This window comes from Neopsephotus bourkii, unplaced genomic scaffold, assembly GCF_033783945.1.
Source record: "Neopsephotus bourkii isolate Nb327-2 ecotype Australia unplaced genomic scaffold, CSIRO-AGI_Nbou_v1 NB_1019, whole genome shotgun sequence".
Classification (NCBI taxonomy): domain Eukaryota; kingdom Metazoa; phylum Chordata; class Aves; order Psittaciformes; family Psittacidae; genus Neopsephotus; species Neopsephotus bourkii.
In genome coordinates, this window is record NW_026901508.1 from 238,092 (window position 1) to 257,543 (window position 19,452).

Sequence of the window (19,452 nt, forward strand, 5' to 3'; positions counted from 1 at the left end):
GCAGCATAAAAGTCCCATAGCATTTATCTAACATGATGGGCATTTTACGTACTCTATGGGGCCTTTGGTTTTGGTGTTGATTTTTTAGAAGGAGATGCTGGATAAACTGTTATTGGTAGACAGCAGGAATTCAGTAGTTGCACACTGGAGTCCTTTCTTATGTTGATCTGTTACCAGTACAATATGAGGCATTTTCAGCATACTGCTTTGCCTAGAGGCTGCTTGAGTTATTTCCTATTTTTGTCTTTGCTGCTAAGGTAAATATTTTGATTCTTGATCACTCAGGCATTCTTAAGTCTTCTCTGGATAATAAGAGTCAACTTTGCATGTTGCACATCTAGTTCTTAGCAGCAACAATAAACTTAACCAAATTACTAGTTTCATTGTACTTTGGTTCATCTGAAATATGATTCTTTGTCTGTTTGCAGATTTAGGAGTTCATTGTTCAATTAGTTCACTTTCAGAAAATTACTTTGGCACATGTAAGTGATAGAAATTTATTAACTAATTTGTCAGAGCAACTTGTTGAAAGTCTGAAACTGACTTTGGTTCATGGGCTTGGATGCTTGATCAGGTTCCTCTTATTTCTGGGAAAAGCTACAGCTATTTTGCATAAATTATTTTTGCAAAAATGCATTTCAATATGCAGTGATGACCCCTACTAACATCATGGAATTATTCAGTTGCTGTGTCCAGATTCTTCCCTGACCCACCAGCCTGGCTGGGTCCCATTTCTCAAAGCTATAGCTGGGGACTGGAATATAACCAGGGAGCTCTAGCATCTCCTTCTGTTTAGCCCAAGGCTGGGAGCCTTCCTTTTGTGCTAGTATTGGGGTAGATAAGGAAAAAAATATTTTGAAAGATGTCATTCCATAGAACCTGCTTGAGCACATCTTCCTAACACCACTTCTTCCTGCCAAATCCATTACAGCAGAGAATCGTGTGGGCATAGTCCTTTGGGTGGCGGTGAGGGGATTTCAGTCTCCTGCCTTCTTCCAGGTGTCTGTATGCGAGTTGAGCTCAGGAATTATCCCTTCATGGATGTAGTCAAAAGGTGGGGTAAGGGGCTTAATAGAGGGTTATATCCTGTTTATAGGATGTAGCTGTATACCCTTCCATAAACTTTAAGCCACTGAAGTAAATGAACTCAGATTATTTTCATCAGTATTCATCTTGATGGTGTGTTTTTCAGCTGATGATATGGTATTGAGATAAAAGTGGAACTTTTGTCTTATGAGCAGATGTACTTTCCTCATACCTTAAATTCCATTTTGAAAAAAGGATTTTGATTTCCCTGTGATTCACCTTCTGTTCTTAAAACTCTCCAGGGCACGGAATTATTTGGAGGAGTGTGATGCTGCTGGGCAAGGGCCTCTGATTACAAAGGACTGAGATATAAAGAACATACTGGAGCATTTTAAGGGAAAGCACTGTGGGAAGGATATAATTAAATTTCCACACTAAAGAATAGCTGAAAATTTTCAGCTTTAACCAGTAAGCTATTCATCAGTCATAGGTAGTTGTGTGGCCATTTGCACTGTAGTGTCTAAGTGCTATACTGTAACAATATTTAACTATTTTAAAAGGGTGTTTATGTTCTGAGCATTTTATAAAGTAGCGAAGTACTTCTGGGTTTTTTTTCTTTTAGTTCTTAATCTAAAGTAGACCCTTTTATTTGAGTGGTTGTAGTAAAATTAATCTGTGAGTCTGTGCTGTGGTAGTTGCAATGACATGGCTATGCAACAAGAAAGTAGGCACTCTTGTTATGGAGTAAGAGTAATATTTCATTTGATTTAGCACAACATTTGAATGTTGTTTGAGCTAATCCAGAAAGAAACTGCTTTCCTACCTGTATGTCTGACACAGGAGGCTTTATCAGTATAGTTATAGCAGTGACCCAAAATGATTTGTTAGACTGTAAGCTGGTGATACATAAGGGAGGTAGACCCAAAACTACTGAAACATCCTCTATCAGATGCTCAGAGAGGGCATGCAAGGAAGGTGAGCTTGGCCTCTGTGGAATATATGCCTGAGAAAATATTTTATTGAAGGAGACGTGTATGCAATTTATTATGTTAATTTCTAATTGCAGTGTGAACAGTAAGTGCAGCTTTAGAAAGGGCTGTCAAATACATCCAAGTATATCTAAATGTGGTATTATTTATTAGTGGATATACTATAAGCAGTTTCTGAGAAAGGACTGTAGTGTTAGACCCTTATTATCTTCAGGTTTACATTTACGCTTCTTGTTCTCCATTATTAGGTAGCATAGATCAGTCAGTGTTAAAGGAGTTGCCTCCTGAGCTCCTGGCAGAAATTGAATCCACCATGCCGCTTTGTGAACGTGTGAAAATGAACAAGCGCAAACGTAACACAATTAATGAGAAGCCAAAATATGCTGAAATCAGTTCTGATGAAGATAATGACAGTGAAGCAGCTTTTGAATGTAAGTAGTACATCATTCTGATCCTACTCCAAAAGAAGGCTAATATTTTGCTTTCCCAAAAATATTGTTTGTTTATTTATTACCCTAAAATATATATAAACAGATTTTCTGTCCAGCTAGCTGCTTGGTGAAGAACCTTTTTTTTATAGAAAAATTATTTTATTTCAATTTGTCACTCAAAATTAAAAGCAGCTAGTTATTAAGTTTCTTTCTCTAATTACCTTATGGGAAGCCACTGCAATGAAACATTTTTAGACAACCAGATTAAAGAAACTATCCTGTAAAGCAGCTTAGAAAACTTGTACACAAAGTTATGCAATGAAAATTTTCTTGTAAATATATTTTAACTTCTTCTGTATTTCATTGATAAGAAAAGCAAAGGATTCTCTATTCATTTTTTCTGACTTGATAATTAATTGATGTTAGTGCCCAGAGGTTTCTTTAAAATATTACTTCTTCTATTTTTTCCGTGGTATATTGCTTGAAAAACCTCAATTATTCCCAAATGGTGTCTCAAAATCGCATTTGATTATGACACTATTTTTGAATTAAGTGGTGTCAAAGAAAGAGAGGAATCTTATAGTTAGACTTCTGCTGTGCAATCAGGCAAAGTTCAGAAGTGCAAAAAAAATTGTTATATGTCTCTAAGTTAAGAAGGGATTTCCTACTTTCCAGTAAGAGTGTAGTTAGTTTTTCTCTATGATATTTTAGTTAGTCAACACTGAAAATAAACTTCATTAAAATGGAGTGAATCATTTCAGTCTAACATCTTAGCTATGTTACCTATGCAGGGCTATAAAAGTGCCTATTGCTGAGAAAGCATCTTGCTTATAATGATTTTCTCGCAAGTTTAGACTCCTTACACCTTTACCTATCTAAACATCTTACTGAAATTTTGTAAAACAGTGTTTTGCTGCTCAGTCTTTCTTAGGGTCCAAAAGAGAAAGATTTTTTTGTCTTGCATTTTTAATATGTTTCAAGAAGTTCTGTAACAGATATGCAATGCATATGCACACATACACATCAAAATTATAATGGAGATACCTTTGATCTTTATCAGAAAAGCAGAAAAGAATGTCCTTTGTTTTGTTTGTTTTTTTTCCCCATAAGTGTATATACATATACTATATGTATATATATACATATAGTATATATAGTATATGTATATATATAAAGTATAACTGAATAATGTTGTTTTGACCATGAGTTAACTTGTAATCAGGTGATTTGCTTCATTCAGGATTCTGTATCCTCTGTTTACCGTATCATTTCACCTGTTTATGATCTTAATAATTTGTAACAATGAATTTAATAAAAGAATAAGTAAAGAAAAATTATTTAAGATGGTTCAGAATAAAGTGGATTGTCAGGAATTTCAGAGAGATCTTAATGTACTTATTAGCCACATTGCCTGTTGAAATTCTTAAATTCAAAGTAAAGCAAGTTAAGGAAAACTTTCACAGTAATTACATGTTTTAAGGGCTTCTAGGCTCACTGTATCCACCTGACATCTGGCCATCCTTCTAAACAATTCATTTAGGACATCTGGTTTAAGTATAAATTATAATATTTCTCAAAGGATGCTGTTGAATGATGATCTCATGCTGTTGAATGATTATCTCCTAGATGATCTTAAGGTCCTTTCAAATCCTAACTATTCTATGATTCTATGAACCGAACTGAGTTAAAACAAGACAAAATGATCAAGAGAATGAAAGATTTGTGACAAGTACACTGAATAAGTTTGTACTGTTCCAAATACGTAATTCAGAATTCTTTTGGCTGCCTAAAATTGAACTTTTTAAAAAAATGACATATTGATTGTTATAGAAGAAGAGAAATTTCTTTGAATATCTCATGAAGGGGCATTCCGTTAAATGGTGAGAAATTAAAAAGTAATGAAATCATTCTCATACAGTTAAGTGCTAAATGTGTTATTGCATATATGTTTGGCAGAATTCAGGAGGAAATTGGGTGTTTGTATTCCAGGTAGTCTTTATTTATGTATAAAATTAATAATAACTCTTTATTATTAATGTTTATATTTTTGGTCATTTTTATCTACTTCAAAATAAATTTTGTAGAGGAATGACTAATTGTGAATAGCTGTGCCCATGTTCATCTTATTTGCCCTGCAGAGCCAGCACAATTATACCACACTCTGTTTTGTCATGCAGCATTGATAAACTGGTCAATTTAAATTTCTGCTGGAAAGCAGTATTGGAAGTTATTTTTCTCATGAAAAAATGCTGTCATAATGCATCCTACAGAACTTAAATTGATACTGATGATTTTTTAAACACTGGAGACAGATTTCATCTACCTCCACAAAATATCTTGTGGGGGAAAAAGAATCAGCTGTCTAAAGTCTTTTCCCATAAACTCCCTACTTTCTTCTCCAATATACTCACTTCAGGTATCCCAGACAGCTTGCTCTTTCTTCTGTAGCACTTAACTCTCAACTATTTTAGAACTAACAGTGTTAGTAGCTTAGGCCTCGTGAACATAACTGTACTGCTCCAGGAGCAAGTCTGATCCATAAGCAGAACAGTTGAATGCAGAAACTAAGTTATTACTTTAAACACTCCGGCCACCCCTGTGCAGAAGTTTCATACTGTTTTCAGCAGTGGGAGCCCTCTAGGGTGCAGTGCAGAGCATTAGTATCACAGGTTCAATGTTATTGTTATTCGTTCTGAGCCTAGGCTGACTATTAACTATATCCTGGTATGTTTCCTATGCTTCTCCATAAACTTGTCAGTTCTGTTCCAGTTCTGTTTGAATGTCTGGAGCGATTTTGCTCAGAAACAACTCTATATACAGTCATACCTCTCTAAACTTCAGGAGACTTTGGTAAAGTCCCACAGATTTCAGGGCTATTATATGCAAGTTCAGAAGAATAATAAACTCTGCTAGTCTAGAATGTAATGTTTTGGAGCCATTTTAATCCTCATAGCACAGTCTGTTTTAGACATCTCTTTGCTAGCCCAGTTATCCTGTTACCTTAGATAATGGAAAGTTAGCTGATTTCATGGATGAAATTGCCTCTTCCTCCATATCCTTTTTCTATTACATCTTAACACCCTCTCCCCTTCAAGACTGTATTTGAAAACAACTAAAAACTCTCAATACCCCATCTCCCCACTTTATTTCCACTAGGTTTCTGTATAGAACATTTATCCTAGTCTTTCAACATTCATTCTGCAAGACATTTTAGTCCTGACTGAAAATAGTTATAATAAACTTCTGTGGTTATACTTGCTGCCTGGCCAAGAATTATGGCTCCAGCTTTCTCCTTTACATTGAATTTCCTGCAATATATATATATAAACACAAAATTTTATTTGTCTTGGCAAAATAGAATATCTTTAAGCAACTAGGTTTCCAAGTCTCATTGGAACTTGCTGTGTTAGATGGGCAAAGCAATCACTGAATTGGAACATGGACACCCGGTAATAGTCACAATTTAGATAACTGAAGGAATTATCTCAAGGTTCTCTTATGAAAGTATGAAACTTATTTTTATTTGTTCTACTTTCCTGACTTTGTTTAAAAGAACAAATGTCTTATAAATTTGTATCAGTTTCAGACACAGTTTTCATGTAAATCAAAAGAAATTGTTAGAATAACAGAATTTTATGATCGTTTTAGTGTTTACTTATTTTACAGAACATCTATACAATAGTGTTTAACTTGCAAATGTATAATTTTGAGCTATTAAAAGTAGTATTTTTGTACTTATAATGAAAATGCATTTCATTTCTAGCTTCTCGTAAAAGACATAAAAAGGATAGAGATGAAGCTTGGGAGTATGAAGAACATGACAGAAGAAGTTCTGGTGACCATAGAAGAAGTGGTTATTATCATGAAGGAAGGAGGACTTCTGGTAGTGGCCGTTACCGTAATCGCAGTCCCGAAAACTCTGATATGGATGATTATTTTCCTTCTCCTAGTCTCAGTGAGGGTAACTGGTTGTTTTAAAATTTTTATTTTCTTCCATAATACTAGTGCATTTTTAAAGGATATGTTAAACATTTTAAAATAAACATCTTTACATGCAGAATTGAATATAAGCTTAAGAAATATAAACAAACCTTTATTCTCTTAATTAGTGGCTAGAAAAATTAAGAAAAAAGAAAAACAGAAGAGGAGGAAAGCTTATGAACCTAAACTAACACCTGAAGGTAATTTTAGAAGATTTATTTTCTACAGTTTGTGTTTTCTGTTTTGTATATAAAATAATTATATACTGTGGGTTTTTTGTTTATTTTTTTTTCCTCTCCAGAAATGATGGATTCTTCAACTTTCAAAAGATTTACTGCTTCAATAGAGAATATTTTGGAAAGTTTAGAAGACATGGATTTAACAGCTTTTGGTAATATGTCAGAAATTTTCAAAATCCTTCCACCAATTAGAAACATGGGGAAGAAAAAAAATTGCATCTCAGTATATTCAAACTTCCTCCTTCATGATTTAACTGCCTGTGATACATGCTACAGTATACTGCATTTGTATGGCTTCCACCTTGAGTGGAGGCATTTACCTTTCCAATTTCACTTGCTGCTACAGGAAGAAGATCCTTCTTCTTTGTCCTTGTAGAATCCAAAAGGGACATAAATCACAATGAGACAATTCTCTGGACTGGATAGGATGCATCTTTGGGATGTCATTAGGGTGTTATCTCCTGACAGACATATCTTTGTGAGCAACACTAATGTAAGATGGTTCTCTTGCCAGTAATGTCTGAGGCACATAATTTTGCATCTGTTGTGGCCTTTGGCTCAACAGAGATTGATTATTCAATTCAGCAGCAGTGTTTATGCACTTATGGGTGAGGTACTGAATCACTGTATGCTCCTTATCCATTTCAGTGGAAAATAAACCAGCTTAGTATAAGTGTCTGAGGTAGTAGTTCAGGTTGACCAAGATGACTTTATATTGAAATGGTTAATGGAGCATTCATTAATTTTTTTCCTACCATCTTTTTCACAAGATTAGAACAAGGGGAGGAGCATAGTAAACAAATCACTACAGTAATGGTATCTACAACCTTAGATTAAAAAATTAAGTAATTGCTTCTTTCTATATGACTTGTAACATCATAGGGTTTCTTTGTAAGGGCAAATGTGATTATTCCAGGGTACTTAATTTCCTATGTGTTTTCATATATTGCCCTTCCCCAGATTTGAACTTTAGAGTTAGGACTGCAATAATTTAAGACTGGTTTTACTGAAATGAGGGTGATTGCACAAGAGCTGGACTTTGCTATATTAAAAATATTTTTAATTTATTACCTTCAGTCATTTTTAGCAAGTAGTCATTTTAACACAGCCAAAAGTTGTCATCATCAGTCTTCATTAGATGGAACTACTAGATGCCAGCTATTTGAAAAATCACTTCTTTTTCTTCAGTTGGCTTTTTCATACTGACTGGAAAATACAGGTTTCCTTCAAGTCTTATTTGAAATATGATTGTTAATGTTTAGTGTTGTTTGGGCTTTGTTTATTTGTTTGTATTTTTTAGGTGGTGATGATGAGATTCCGCAGGAATTGCTACTGGGAAAGCATCAGCTTAGTGAGTTGGGTAGTGAATCTGCAAAAATCAAGGCAATGGGCATTATGGACAAGGTACATCTTCATAGTATTTAACTCTTTTTGAGTATTTAATTTTGTTAATCATAAAAAAAACCTTGTGTTCCCTATAATATTACACCCTCATCAGGCATACATATGACAGATATTTGAAAAGCTGTGCTTCTGCTGACTTAGCTGAAGTGCTTAAAAAGTTACATCTTAACTGCTACTGTCTCTGAAGCCGAGATGTTTTTGTTGAATCGTCCTTCTCTGTGTTAGTGTTGACACATAGCACTATATGCCAATAGGTAACATGCCTGAGAAGTAAAATCCAAAATAATTAATTTACTTTCACAAAAGCACATCAACTTATAGTCTTTGCTCCTTAAAGCTAGTGTTGAGCAATCACAGCAAAACAGAATCTGCTGGCAAAGTAAAAAAGAAAATCACTCTTTATGATATGTGCTGTTAGCGCAATGTAAATCTATGATGTCCATCCAGTGTCACACTGAATTGCCTACTTCCTTCTTCTCTTTGAAGAGTCCTTTCAAACCTAGAAGATTTAATGGCTCAGGTGATAAGAAGGTTAATTTATTGTAGCCTGCATAGTGTGGTGACTTCAGTTCAAGGGAACTTTCTGTCGGCACAAACTCTTGGTATCACACCTCTAGAAACAATGTTCTTGATTTCCTTATCTTCCTAGAACTGTTGGCTTCTGGCAGTCTTGTGTTAAATTCTTACTCTGCCTGCTCCTGACCACTTACTATGTTTGTGAAGTGTCTGAAGCCACTTATGCAAGTCACTCTGAAGGGGTTAATCCAAGATTTAGATATTTTTACTGGCCTTTTATCTCCCTGCCTTCCTCTGTAGTGTGTTATCAGCCTGAGTGTTTATATTTCCTTACAATTCTTGCCATTAACCTCTGTTTCCTGGGGTTTTTTACATACGTGAATATATACATAAAATTAGAAATTTGCTGCTTCTAAAAGTGAGCACTAATAGTATCTGGATAAATGAAACTGCCTCTTCTGGAGTTTAGCATATTCTACATATTACTTAATTATAATTCTGTAGAACATCATGTCATGGTTTAAGCACAGCTAGTAACTCAGAACCATGCAGCCACTCTCCCACCACCCCCCCTTCTTCCTCCCCCACTCCTGGAGGGATGGGGAGGAGAATCGAAAGAATGTAACTCCCATGGGTTGAGATAAGAACAGTCCAGTAACTAAGGTATAACACAAAACCACTACTGCTACCACCAATAATAATAATGATAAGGGAAATAACAAGGGGAGAGACTATAATTGCTCACCACCTGCTGACTGACACCCAGACCAACCCGAGCAGTGATCTGGGTTTTCCAGGTAACTCCCCCCAGTATATATACTGGGCCTGACATGCTATGGTATGGAATACCTCTTTGGCTAGTTTGGGTCAGGTGCTCTGCCTCTGCTTCCTCCCAGCTTCCAATGCCCCTCCCTGGCAGAGCATGAGACTGAAAAGTCCTTGATCGGACTAAACATTACTTAGAAACAACTAAAAACATCGGTGTGTTATCAGCACTGTTCCCAGACTAAAGTCGAAAACACAGCACTGCACCAGCTACTAAGAAGGAGAAAAATGACACCTACTGCTGAACCCGTGACACATCATTATGTGACTTTGAGGTTTTTTCAACATGCAAGTTTTTCAAAGTTAACACAGTTGTTGAGAATGCATTTCATTTTTATTAGCGCTCAAGTATCTTTTCCATAGAATTTGGATTTTCTCTTAATAAAGCTCTGCGTGGTAAGATAGAATTTGTGATTGATACTTGGATTTCATAAATTTCTGTTTCTAGAAGCAAAGTTGTATAACTATACAGCATTAATTACAGATATGCAGTTTTAAATACATTTCTGTGGATTTTACTACTTGAAATGCAGTTTGATTGCAGTCTTAGAAATATTTTGCTAGTTTAATTCTGTTATCAGCATTTTCAGTTATGTGTTCAGAAATCAGGCAAGTTGAGATCCAATCCTTATCTCTGATTACTTACAATTTAAGTTTGTCAGATTTCATAACATGTTCTATCCTTCATCTGTGGACTTTTTTTTTCCTCAGCAATTTATAAGCCTTTATGTTACTACAGTTGTTTCATGTGTTTTATTATTTGTTTTAGCTCTCAACAGATAAAATAGTAAAAGTCCTGAACATTTTGGAGAAGAATATTCAAGATGGATCAAAGCTTTCTACATTACTAAACCATGTGAGTTTCAAATTACATCATTTCACACCGTTGTGTAGAATAGTTTTCTTCACTTGAGTCCCATAGAATCATAGAATAGTTAGGGTTGGAAAGGACCTTAAGATCATCAAGTTCCAACCCCCCTGCCATGGGCAGGGACACCTCGCTCTAAACCATATTACCCAAGGCCTCGTCCAACCTGGCCTCGAACACTGCCAGGGATGGAGCATTCACAACCTCCTTGGGCAACCTGTTCCAGTGCCTTACCACCCTAACAGGAAAGAATTTCCTCCTTATTTCCAATCTAAACTTCCCCTGTTTATGTTTTAACCCATTACCCCTTGTCCTATCACTACAGTCCCTAATGAAGAGTCCATCCCCAGCATCCCTATAGGCCCCCTTCAGATACTGGAAGGCTGCTATGAGGTCTCCACGCAGCCTTCTCTTCTCCAGGCTGAACAGCCCCAACTTTCTCAGCCGATCTTCATATGGGAGGTGCTCCAGTCCCCTGATCATCCTCGTGGCCCTCCTCTGGACTTGTTCCAACAGATCCATGTCCTTTTTATGTTGAGGACACCAGAACTGTACACAGTACTCCAAGTGAGGTCTCACAAGAGCAGAATAAAGGGACAGCATCACCTCCTTCGACCTGCTGGTCACGCTCCTTTTGATGCAGCCCAGGATACGGCTGGCTTTCTGGGCTGCAAGCCCTTACTAAGCAGTTAATGAAATTGTCCAATTATTACAATTCAGAGACAAAGCTTCAATTAAAAAGGAAGCAATCTTTAGCCATACAAGTTTTAGATTTATCTTAAAGCCTTTTAAACATGATTCAGGTCATTATGGCAAAGGAAGCCTCTGCTAAGGAGTAAGCTTACTTCTTTTACAGCGCAGTGGAAATATCTTACCTCCATGTCAGGATATTTTTCAGAGGCAGATTACTCTTACAGATTCTTTTTATTTTCAAGATTAATAAGGGGAATAAATGGAAAAGATGTAAAACTATTTGAGGTTTTGTTTTGTTGGGTTTTTTTTGGGGGGTGGGGTTATTTTGTATTGTTTCTTTAAGCCTCTTTTGTATAAGGAACTAATTATTTAAGGCCATTCTATGCAAGAAATTTACAGGGATCTCCTGATTTTCAGATTTATGTTGATTTTTCAAATATATATATATTTCATATATATAATGTACTGTGATATGTTTAGATTCTCTTACGCCAAAGGGAAAAAGTTGATAGGGTTTCACCAACCCCTCAGTTTTACAAGGAAAGCCAACAGTGTTGAACTTTTCTGTCATACAAACAGGAAAGAATCTCTTTTTTTTTTTTTTCTGTACCAGAGAAGTTATTAAAAATTCCCCTTGGTTTTGCTATTAATTATGTTATTGCAATACATCAGTGGTGCTGGGTGTTTGAACATAATTAACTTCATTTGCATTTGTTTTTATAGCTTGTGTAAACACAAATGCAGAGATTCTATAACCTGTGCTAAATCTAAATGGCTATATTTGATAAGACATGTTTTAAACCGATTGATAATAGATGAGTTCGTCTGTGGAGAAAGTTGTATTCTTATGAGTTTTTTGTGACTTAACAGTCTTTGTGTAAGAATTCCTTGTAGTGGCAAAAACTAGAGCAATCAAAGCAGCAACTGGTGTGCTAGAAAACACTAGAAGAAAGAGTTTAGATTTTTATTAAGGTACATCATTCTTGAGCAGAAAATGTGTGTCACGGTATGTGTGGTTGCCTTAGGCCAGTGGACGTATGTTAGGGGGCTTGCACCTTCTTGTCCAAATTTTTCCTGCATGCCAATACTGTCACATTACAAGGGTTTTTTTTCCTCAAACCCTTTATATTTGGCAAGCCTGCTAGTTTCCCCAAAAAGATGAGAGACCCTTATGCCCAACCAGCCTGTCTGCATACCAGACAGCCTATTGAATTGGAGACTGGTTGAACTAACCTATTCAGGGACCCCCACTGACAGTGTCACTGAGTCAAATCCCTTATTTCAAATGTTCAAGTCTCTGGAGAATTACACAAAACAGGCTTCAGCTGAAGATTTTAATTTTACAAAGTACAAATTTGTAAGAGGATAAGGTTCAGAGATTGCCAGTGATAGGGACTGTCTGCAAAAACAAGGTTGAAGTGATACACAGCCAGACTATAATCACTAATAACAGTGGCGTTAGTCAATTTAGTGCACATAAGATCAAGCTCTCACCCAATAGACATTCCTATAGAGGAAAAGATGGGTTCAGACCATCAACTGATCCCAGGAGTTATGATGCCCTGCTTTGCCTTTCCTAATTTCACATATTTATACAATTTGATTCAGGTTAGTAACTCCCTATAACCATCCCACCATGTATAGAGTGGTCAGTAAATTTGCATACGGTTACATCATAGAATCATAGAATAGTTATTTTCATTAAAAGGACGTCCTAGTCATGTTCTGCTGATGCATGAAGCCATATATTGAAATGGTTTAGTGTGAGGTGTCCCTGCCCATGGCAGGGGGGTTGGAACTAGATGATCTTAAGGTCCTTTCCAACCCTAAGTATTCTATGATTCTGTAATATAACTTTGGGGCACTGGGGGGAGGATATCTCTAATTTCCCCCATTTTCTCACAATGTGGCAGTCTTCCTTCATAATGATTCCCGGTAATGCGCAGAAAGCTTCTTTGTGTTTTACAAAAAAAATACAGTAATATATTGAAGACTTGTAACTTAAGGTTACAAACACATTGCTAGGAGATTTCTAAAGCAAACTATTTTTTTTAATATTAAAGGAAATACCACATTTTGTATGTGTATGTCAGTGTATTAAAATAATGTTATTTTTTACTTGGTAAGGATAAAAATTTGACTTTTTGTTAACAATATCTTGTTTTTTATTACCTGTTACAGAACAATGACACTGAAGATGAGGAGAGATTATGGAGAGATCTTATTATGGAGAGAGTGACAAAATCAGCTGATGCTTGTCTTACTGCTATCAATATTATGACATCACCAAATATGCCTAAAGCTGTATATATTGAGGATGTAATAGAAAGAGTTATTCAATACACAAAATTTCATTTGCAGAACACTCTCTATCCTGAATATGATCCTGTGTATAGAGTGGATCCTCATGGTGGTTAGTATGCTAAATGTTTTGCATTTAGTGTGTTGTCATATACATACCTTCAGATGTGGGTGTCCAACTTCAAGCATGGTTTTAAAAATCTTAGATTCAGAATTCAGAGCAATTATAAAAATATGAAATTTTTGCTTTCCAGTTGATTCTACTAGTTTTTCTTCTCTAAGCAATTGCATTTATAAAGCTGTTGTCATAGAGTTGTTTTGGGGACATTTTTTTGAGGAAGATCATAATCTTTCTAATATTTGATGTGAAAAACTGAAAAAATAATAAAGATATTTTTTATTTTCTAGGTGGTGTTTTAAGTTCAAAAGCAAAACGTGCCAAGTGTTCTACCCACAAGCAAAGAGTTATAGTGATGTTGTATAACAAAGTTTGTGACATTGTCAGCAGTTTGTCAGAGTTGCTAGAGATACAGCTTCTTACTGATACAACTATTCTTCAGGTAAGTTTTATCAAACTTCTGTCTGAGAATGCTTGCTTTCCTTTTCTCAGAGTTTGTAAAGTGTGATTGTCTAAATTACATGAAGTATGAAATCAGTACAAACTTTTGAATTATTAATATCAGTAGCCAGTTTTTTTGTGTAGTATGTAATCAGCAGAACATTTAATGTTCAAATATTTAATGGCTTTTATTGTACACTTAAGAAGTTTGACCTGATTGTATTCATATATCCTTTAATAATTTTATTTGCAAATAATATGAAGTAATATGTGTTGCTGAGTATCTTACCTGCTGACTGAATAACCCACTTGCAAATCTGCATAAATATCAGTTTGTTAGTCATATATACTTACAATAACTTATTTCCGTTGATAGGTATCATCTATGGGAATAACACCTTTCTTTGTAGAAAATGTCAGTGAACTACAGTTATGTGCCATAAGATTAGTGACTGCAGTAAGTAATTTTTTGATTTGTATTTTCATGTTCCTGTACTTCTGAGAGTTGTTAGGGCATTTACATAGGCAGTGTTTTTGCTAATAGAGGATTGGAGTTCAGAACTAATTTTATTCTTGCATGTTTGGTATCATAATCTTGGAACAGTGTTAGATCTACCTCAGCTCCTTCTATTTGAAGAGAAATAGCCTGCTTAAGCCAAGGAATTTACTTAATTATAGATATGTTATTTAAAGTGTAAAAACAAACCCCTTCCTTCTACCTGTTCTTTCTTGACTTAAGGAAAACCACATTGTTAAGATTTCTTATTTCCTTTGTTAAGATCTGAATTTATGCAATGGAACAAGCTATAGAAATAGTAGGATACTTCTATATAATAGAGTAAGTCCTTTTCCTCAGAAGAGGTGCCTATGTGAGGAATTCATGGGGCGGATAAAATATTCTTTCAGGAAAACCACAGTGCAGCACAGATGTGCTTGTTCAAGTGGAAGTTTTTCGTCTTTCTAAAGATGATGTACTCCAGTGCTTATAAAAGTAATTCTGATTAAACAAAAGAAGAGGCAGACTCTACAGTCCTGACCCCATAAATGGAAAGAATATTTCATGTCAGGCAAGCATTAAATCTTAGGATATGAAGTAAAACTGGATTCTCAAATGTGCTCTAAAACCATGCATGTGTCCATGTTAATTTATGTTACCATACAGTTTTGCTCTATATTGGAGTCTGAAAGCTTAGCATTACACTGTGTGACTTTCCTATACAGTGTATTGTACCACTGGCAGAAATTAAAAGAAAGGGGGGTTTTTTATACATTTCTGTTACTTAAAGGTTTTTTTACAAATCTGTATTTGAAAATGTTTTTTCATTTTTATAAAGAAACTCTTGCTTTGTAAAAGCAAAAAAATGCATTAAAACCGAGGTAGGCATTAAATATAATTTATTTAAATGTAATGTAAAGTATATGTTTATATATATAATTTTTAACAATATTTAACAAGTGATATTTTATGTAACAATTAATAATTTTTTAATAATACTGTAACTGTTAAATAGGTGTTCTCCAGGTATGAAAAACATAGACAGCTAATCCTAGAAGAAATTTTTACTTCCCTTGCGAGACTACCAACTAGCAAGAGGAGTTTGAGAAACTTCAGGTAATTTCTGACGTAGATTGATAATATGTAGGCAGTGGCTTTTATAGTTTTGTAGATGTAAGATTTTAGGCTTCAGTATCAACTTATTCTTTAAAACTCTGTGACTCCACGAGCTGTGCTTGGTTAAAGGTTGATATTTCAAAAGTGCAAGGTCCTACACCTTGATCGGAGCAATCCTAGGCACAGCTACAGGTTGGGCAGAGAAGAGATTCAGAGCAGCCCTGTGGAGAAGGACTTGGGGTGTTGGTCGATAAGAAAATGAACATGAGCTGGCAGTGTGTGCTTGCAGCCCAGAAAGCCAACCGTATCCTGGGCTGCATCAAAAGGAATGTGACCAGCAGGTCAAGGGAGGTGATCCTGCCCCTCTATTCTGCTCTCGTAGACCTCACCTGGAGTATTGTGTGCAGTTCCGGTGTCCTCAACATAAAAAGGACATGGAACTGTTGGAGCAAGTCCAGAGGAGGCCACGAGGATGATCAGGGGACTGGAGCGCCTCCCGTATGAAGATAGGCTGAGAAAGTTGGGGCTGTTCAGCCTGGAGAAGAGAAGGCTGCGTGGAGACCTCGTAGCAGCCTTCCAGTATCTGAAGGGGGCCTATAGGGTTGCTGGGGAGGGACTCTTCATTAGGGACTGTAGTGATAGGACAAGGGGTAATGGGTTAAAACTTAAACAGGGGAAGTTTAGATTGGATATAAGGAGGAAATTCTTTCCTGTTAGGGTGGTGAGGCACTGGAATAGGTTGCCCAGGGAGGTTGTGAATGCTCCATCCCTGGCAGTGTTCAAGGCCAGGTTGGACAGAACCTTGGGTGACATGGTCTAGTGTGAGGTGTCCCTGCCGATGGCAGAGGTTTGGAACTAGATGATCTTAAGGTCCTTTCCAATCCTAACTATTCAATGATTCTATGATTCAAAACCTCTACAGTAAGAGCAACTGTATTTTGTAATAATCACTGTTTCTTATGGTATATTTATGCCTGCTTACAAATATAATTGGAATATATCATGCTTTGTTTCACTAAGTATGTAAATAAATGTAGTGTTAGCATGCGTTCAAAGGTTTATTGTTGGGAATTTCTTTGGTTCTGTTTATGTGGATTTTACATAATTTCTTTATTGCTAAAGCTGAATCGGAAAATTCTAGCTGAATTTCTTTAAGGTTACACTCAGACCACACTTTGCAAGTGTTGTGGTTTAAGCCCAGCACCACACAGATGCTCACTCACTCTCCCTCTTCCTTTACTTTGGGTAGGATGATATGGAGAACTGAAAGAATGTAAATCCTACAGGTTGAGTTAAGAACAGTTTAATAATTGAAGTACAATGTAATACTACCAATAATAATAATGATAAGGGAAATAACAAGAGAAGAGAATATAAAATGAAAAGGGGAAAGAAAAAAAACCAAAACAACAATGAGCAGTGTTGCACATTACAATTGCTCACCACCCACCGACCAATACCCAGCCAGACCTGAGCAGCAACTGGTCCCTTCCAGGTGACTCCCTCTCATTTCTATACTGGGCGTGACATGCTGTGGTATGGAATACCCCTTTGGCTAGTTTGGGTCAGGTGTCCTGTCTCTGCTTCCTTCTGGCTTCTTTTGCCCCTCCTCACTGGCAGAGCATGAGACTGATAAGTCCTTGATCAGGGTAAGTGCTACTTGGCAAGAACTAAAACATTGGTGTGTTATCAGCATTATTCTCAAACTAAAGCCAAAACACATCGCTCCAGCAGTTAGTAGGAAGGAGAAAAATAACTGTTACAGCTGAGCCCAGGACAGTATCCACCCCTTATTCCATACCATTCGCATCATGCTCACATTTTTCAATATACCATAACTTTTTGTCTTTATACACACACACACACACACACACACACACACACACACACACACACACACACACAAACACACAGAGCTATCATTCCTTAGTTCAAAGACCATCCCTATAAAGTTTGTTGAGTTCATTCAGTCCATGATGTCAGGCTTCATCTGTTGTGACAGTCTTTCAGGGCAGTATAGATGGTATGTAGTGCTGGATTGTTGACTGCTGATGACACTGCTAAACTCATCTGGTTTTGTCGAAGTTCATTATTGTGATGATCAGAGGGAAGTCAGGTTCAGTCAGTGGTGACCTGAGGACAGTTCTGGGAGACTTCCTCTGCTGCTGCTGCTGGCTTTCCCATGACTTTATCCTTTGCTGATGATCATGACAGCACATATCTTCTATTTAAAGTCTGGACTGGCAGAGATGGGCATTTTGCTGCTATAGAAGTGTTATATTGCAGGCAAGAGCATATAATTGAATCCATCAGTTTTTTTCACCCAAAATTAAATCTCTTTGAGGTACACACTGGGCTTCCCCGTCTTCCCTCATTACCCGCCAATTACATATAGGTCCTTGAGCAAAAGCAGTTCCATGAGTGAGTTTGCCTTTACCTGAAGCAGGAATAACCCAGACTGTCTTCCCCAGCAAATTCTTCATGTGCACCACAGGAACTTTGTCCCCTTCTACAATATATAAAAGTTTGGATTGGGCTGGGCCAGCCCTGCTGGCAGATCCTCTAGTGTTGACCAATCAGGTGGCTTTTGGTAAATGTGTATCCCAGTGTTTGAAAGTCCCACCACCCATTGCTCTCAGTGTAGTTTTTAACAGCCCACTGTGCCGTTCGATTTTCCCAGAGGCTGGTGCATGGTAGGGGATGTGATATACCCACTCAATGCCATGTTATTTGGCCCACGTGCCTATAAGGTTGTTCCAGAAATGAGTCCCATTGCCTGACTTAATTCCCTCTGGAGTGCTGTGTTGCCACAAGATTTGGTTCTCAAGGCCCAGAATAGTGTTCCAGGCAGTGGTGTGGGGCACAGCATATGTTTCCAGCCATCTCATGGTTGCTTCCACCATGGTAAGCCCATGGCACTTGCCTTGGCAGGTCAGTGGGAGTGTGATTTTTTCAATCTGCCAGGCCTCCACATATTTGTACTTCAGCCGTCATCCTCCATAGCAGACAGGCTTTAATCCTTTGGCTTGCTTAATTGCATCACGTTTCACAGTTGTGAATAACCTGGGCAATAGTGTCCATTGTTAAGTCCACCCCTCAATCATGGGCCCATCTATCTGTATGTTCCATCTCTGCCCTGAAGGCCTGAGGTGTCATGGGCCCACCTGACTAAAAATAATTCACCTTTATGTTGCCAATCTAAGTCCATCTGAGCCACTTCAATCTTAGCAGCTTTATCCACTTGTTGGTTGTTCTGGTGTTCCTCAGTGGCCCAACTCTTGGGTACATGAGCATCTGTGTGGCGTACCTTCACCACCAGGTTCTGCACCTGGGCAGCAATATCTTGCCACAGTGCAGCAGCTCAGATGAGTTTCCCTCTGCGTTGCCAGTTGCTCTGCTTCCATTGCTGCAACCACCCCCACAGGGCATTTGCCACCATCCATGAGTCTGTATAGAGATAAAGTACTGCCCAGTTTTCTCGTTCAGCAATGTCCAGGGCCAGCTGGATGGCTTTCACCTCTGCAAATTGACTCGATTCACCCTCTCTCAGGAATTTCTGCAATGTGTCTCAGGGGATTCCATACAGCTGCCTTCCATCTCAGATGCTTTTCCACAATATGGCAGGACCCATTGTAAACATGGCGTGTTGCTTCTCACTTTCTGACAGTTCATTATATGTTGGATCCTCTTCATGCATCACCTCCTCTTCTGGTGACATTCCAAAATCTTTGCCCTCTGGTCAGTCCATGATGACTTCTGGATGACTGGGATTTCCTATTCAAGCTCGTTGTGTAATTAGTGCAGCCCATTTACTCCATGTGGCATTGGTTTCTTGATGTGTGGAGGAGACTCTGTCTTTGAACATCCAGCCCAGCACGGGCAACCAGGGTGCCAGGAGGAACTGTGCTTCAGTGTCAATCACTTCTGAAGCAGCTCGAACCCCTTCATAGGCTACTGGTATTTCTTTTTCTGTTGGAGTATAGATGGCCTCGGATCTTCTGTATCCCT

General features: G+C 37.3%; 1 protein-coding gene across 6 annotated transcripts in view; it reads left to right on the forward strand.

The window, feature by feature from the left end:
* LOC133215963 (nipped-B-like protein) overlaps positions 1-19,452 on the forward strand; it is a 268,197-nt gene that overhangs the window by 126,813 nt on the left and 121,932 nt on the right. For 4 of the 6 annotated variants that reach the window (XR_009726531.1, XM_061360335.1, XM_061360340.1 and 1 more), the window contains 10 exons: positions 2,264-2,446; positions 6,210-6,407; positions 6,556-6,627; positions 6,729-6,818; positions 7,967-8,070; positions 10,181-10,267; positions 13,154-13,385; positions 13,682-13,833; positions 14,209-14,289; positions 15,344-15,444. Coding sequence is in view for 5 of the 6 variants with exons in the window: in XM_061360335.1 (XP_061216319.1) it covers positions 2,264-2,446; positions 6,210-6,407; positions 6,556-6,627; positions 6,729-6,818; positions 7,967-8,070; positions 10,181-10,267; positions 13,154-13,385; positions 13,682-13,833; positions 14,209-14,289; positions 15,344-15,444 (1,300 nt within the window). In the remaining variant the exon portion in view is untranslated. The remainder of the gene's footprint in view (positions 1-2,263; positions 2,447-6,209; positions 6,408-6,555; positions 6,628-6,728; positions 6,819-7,966; positions 8,071-10,180; positions 10,268-13,153; positions 13,386-13,681; positions 13,834-14,208; positions 14,290-15,343; positions 15,445-19,452) is intronic. The other 2 variants (XM_061360337.1, XM_061360339.1) reach the window with 2 other exon arrangements.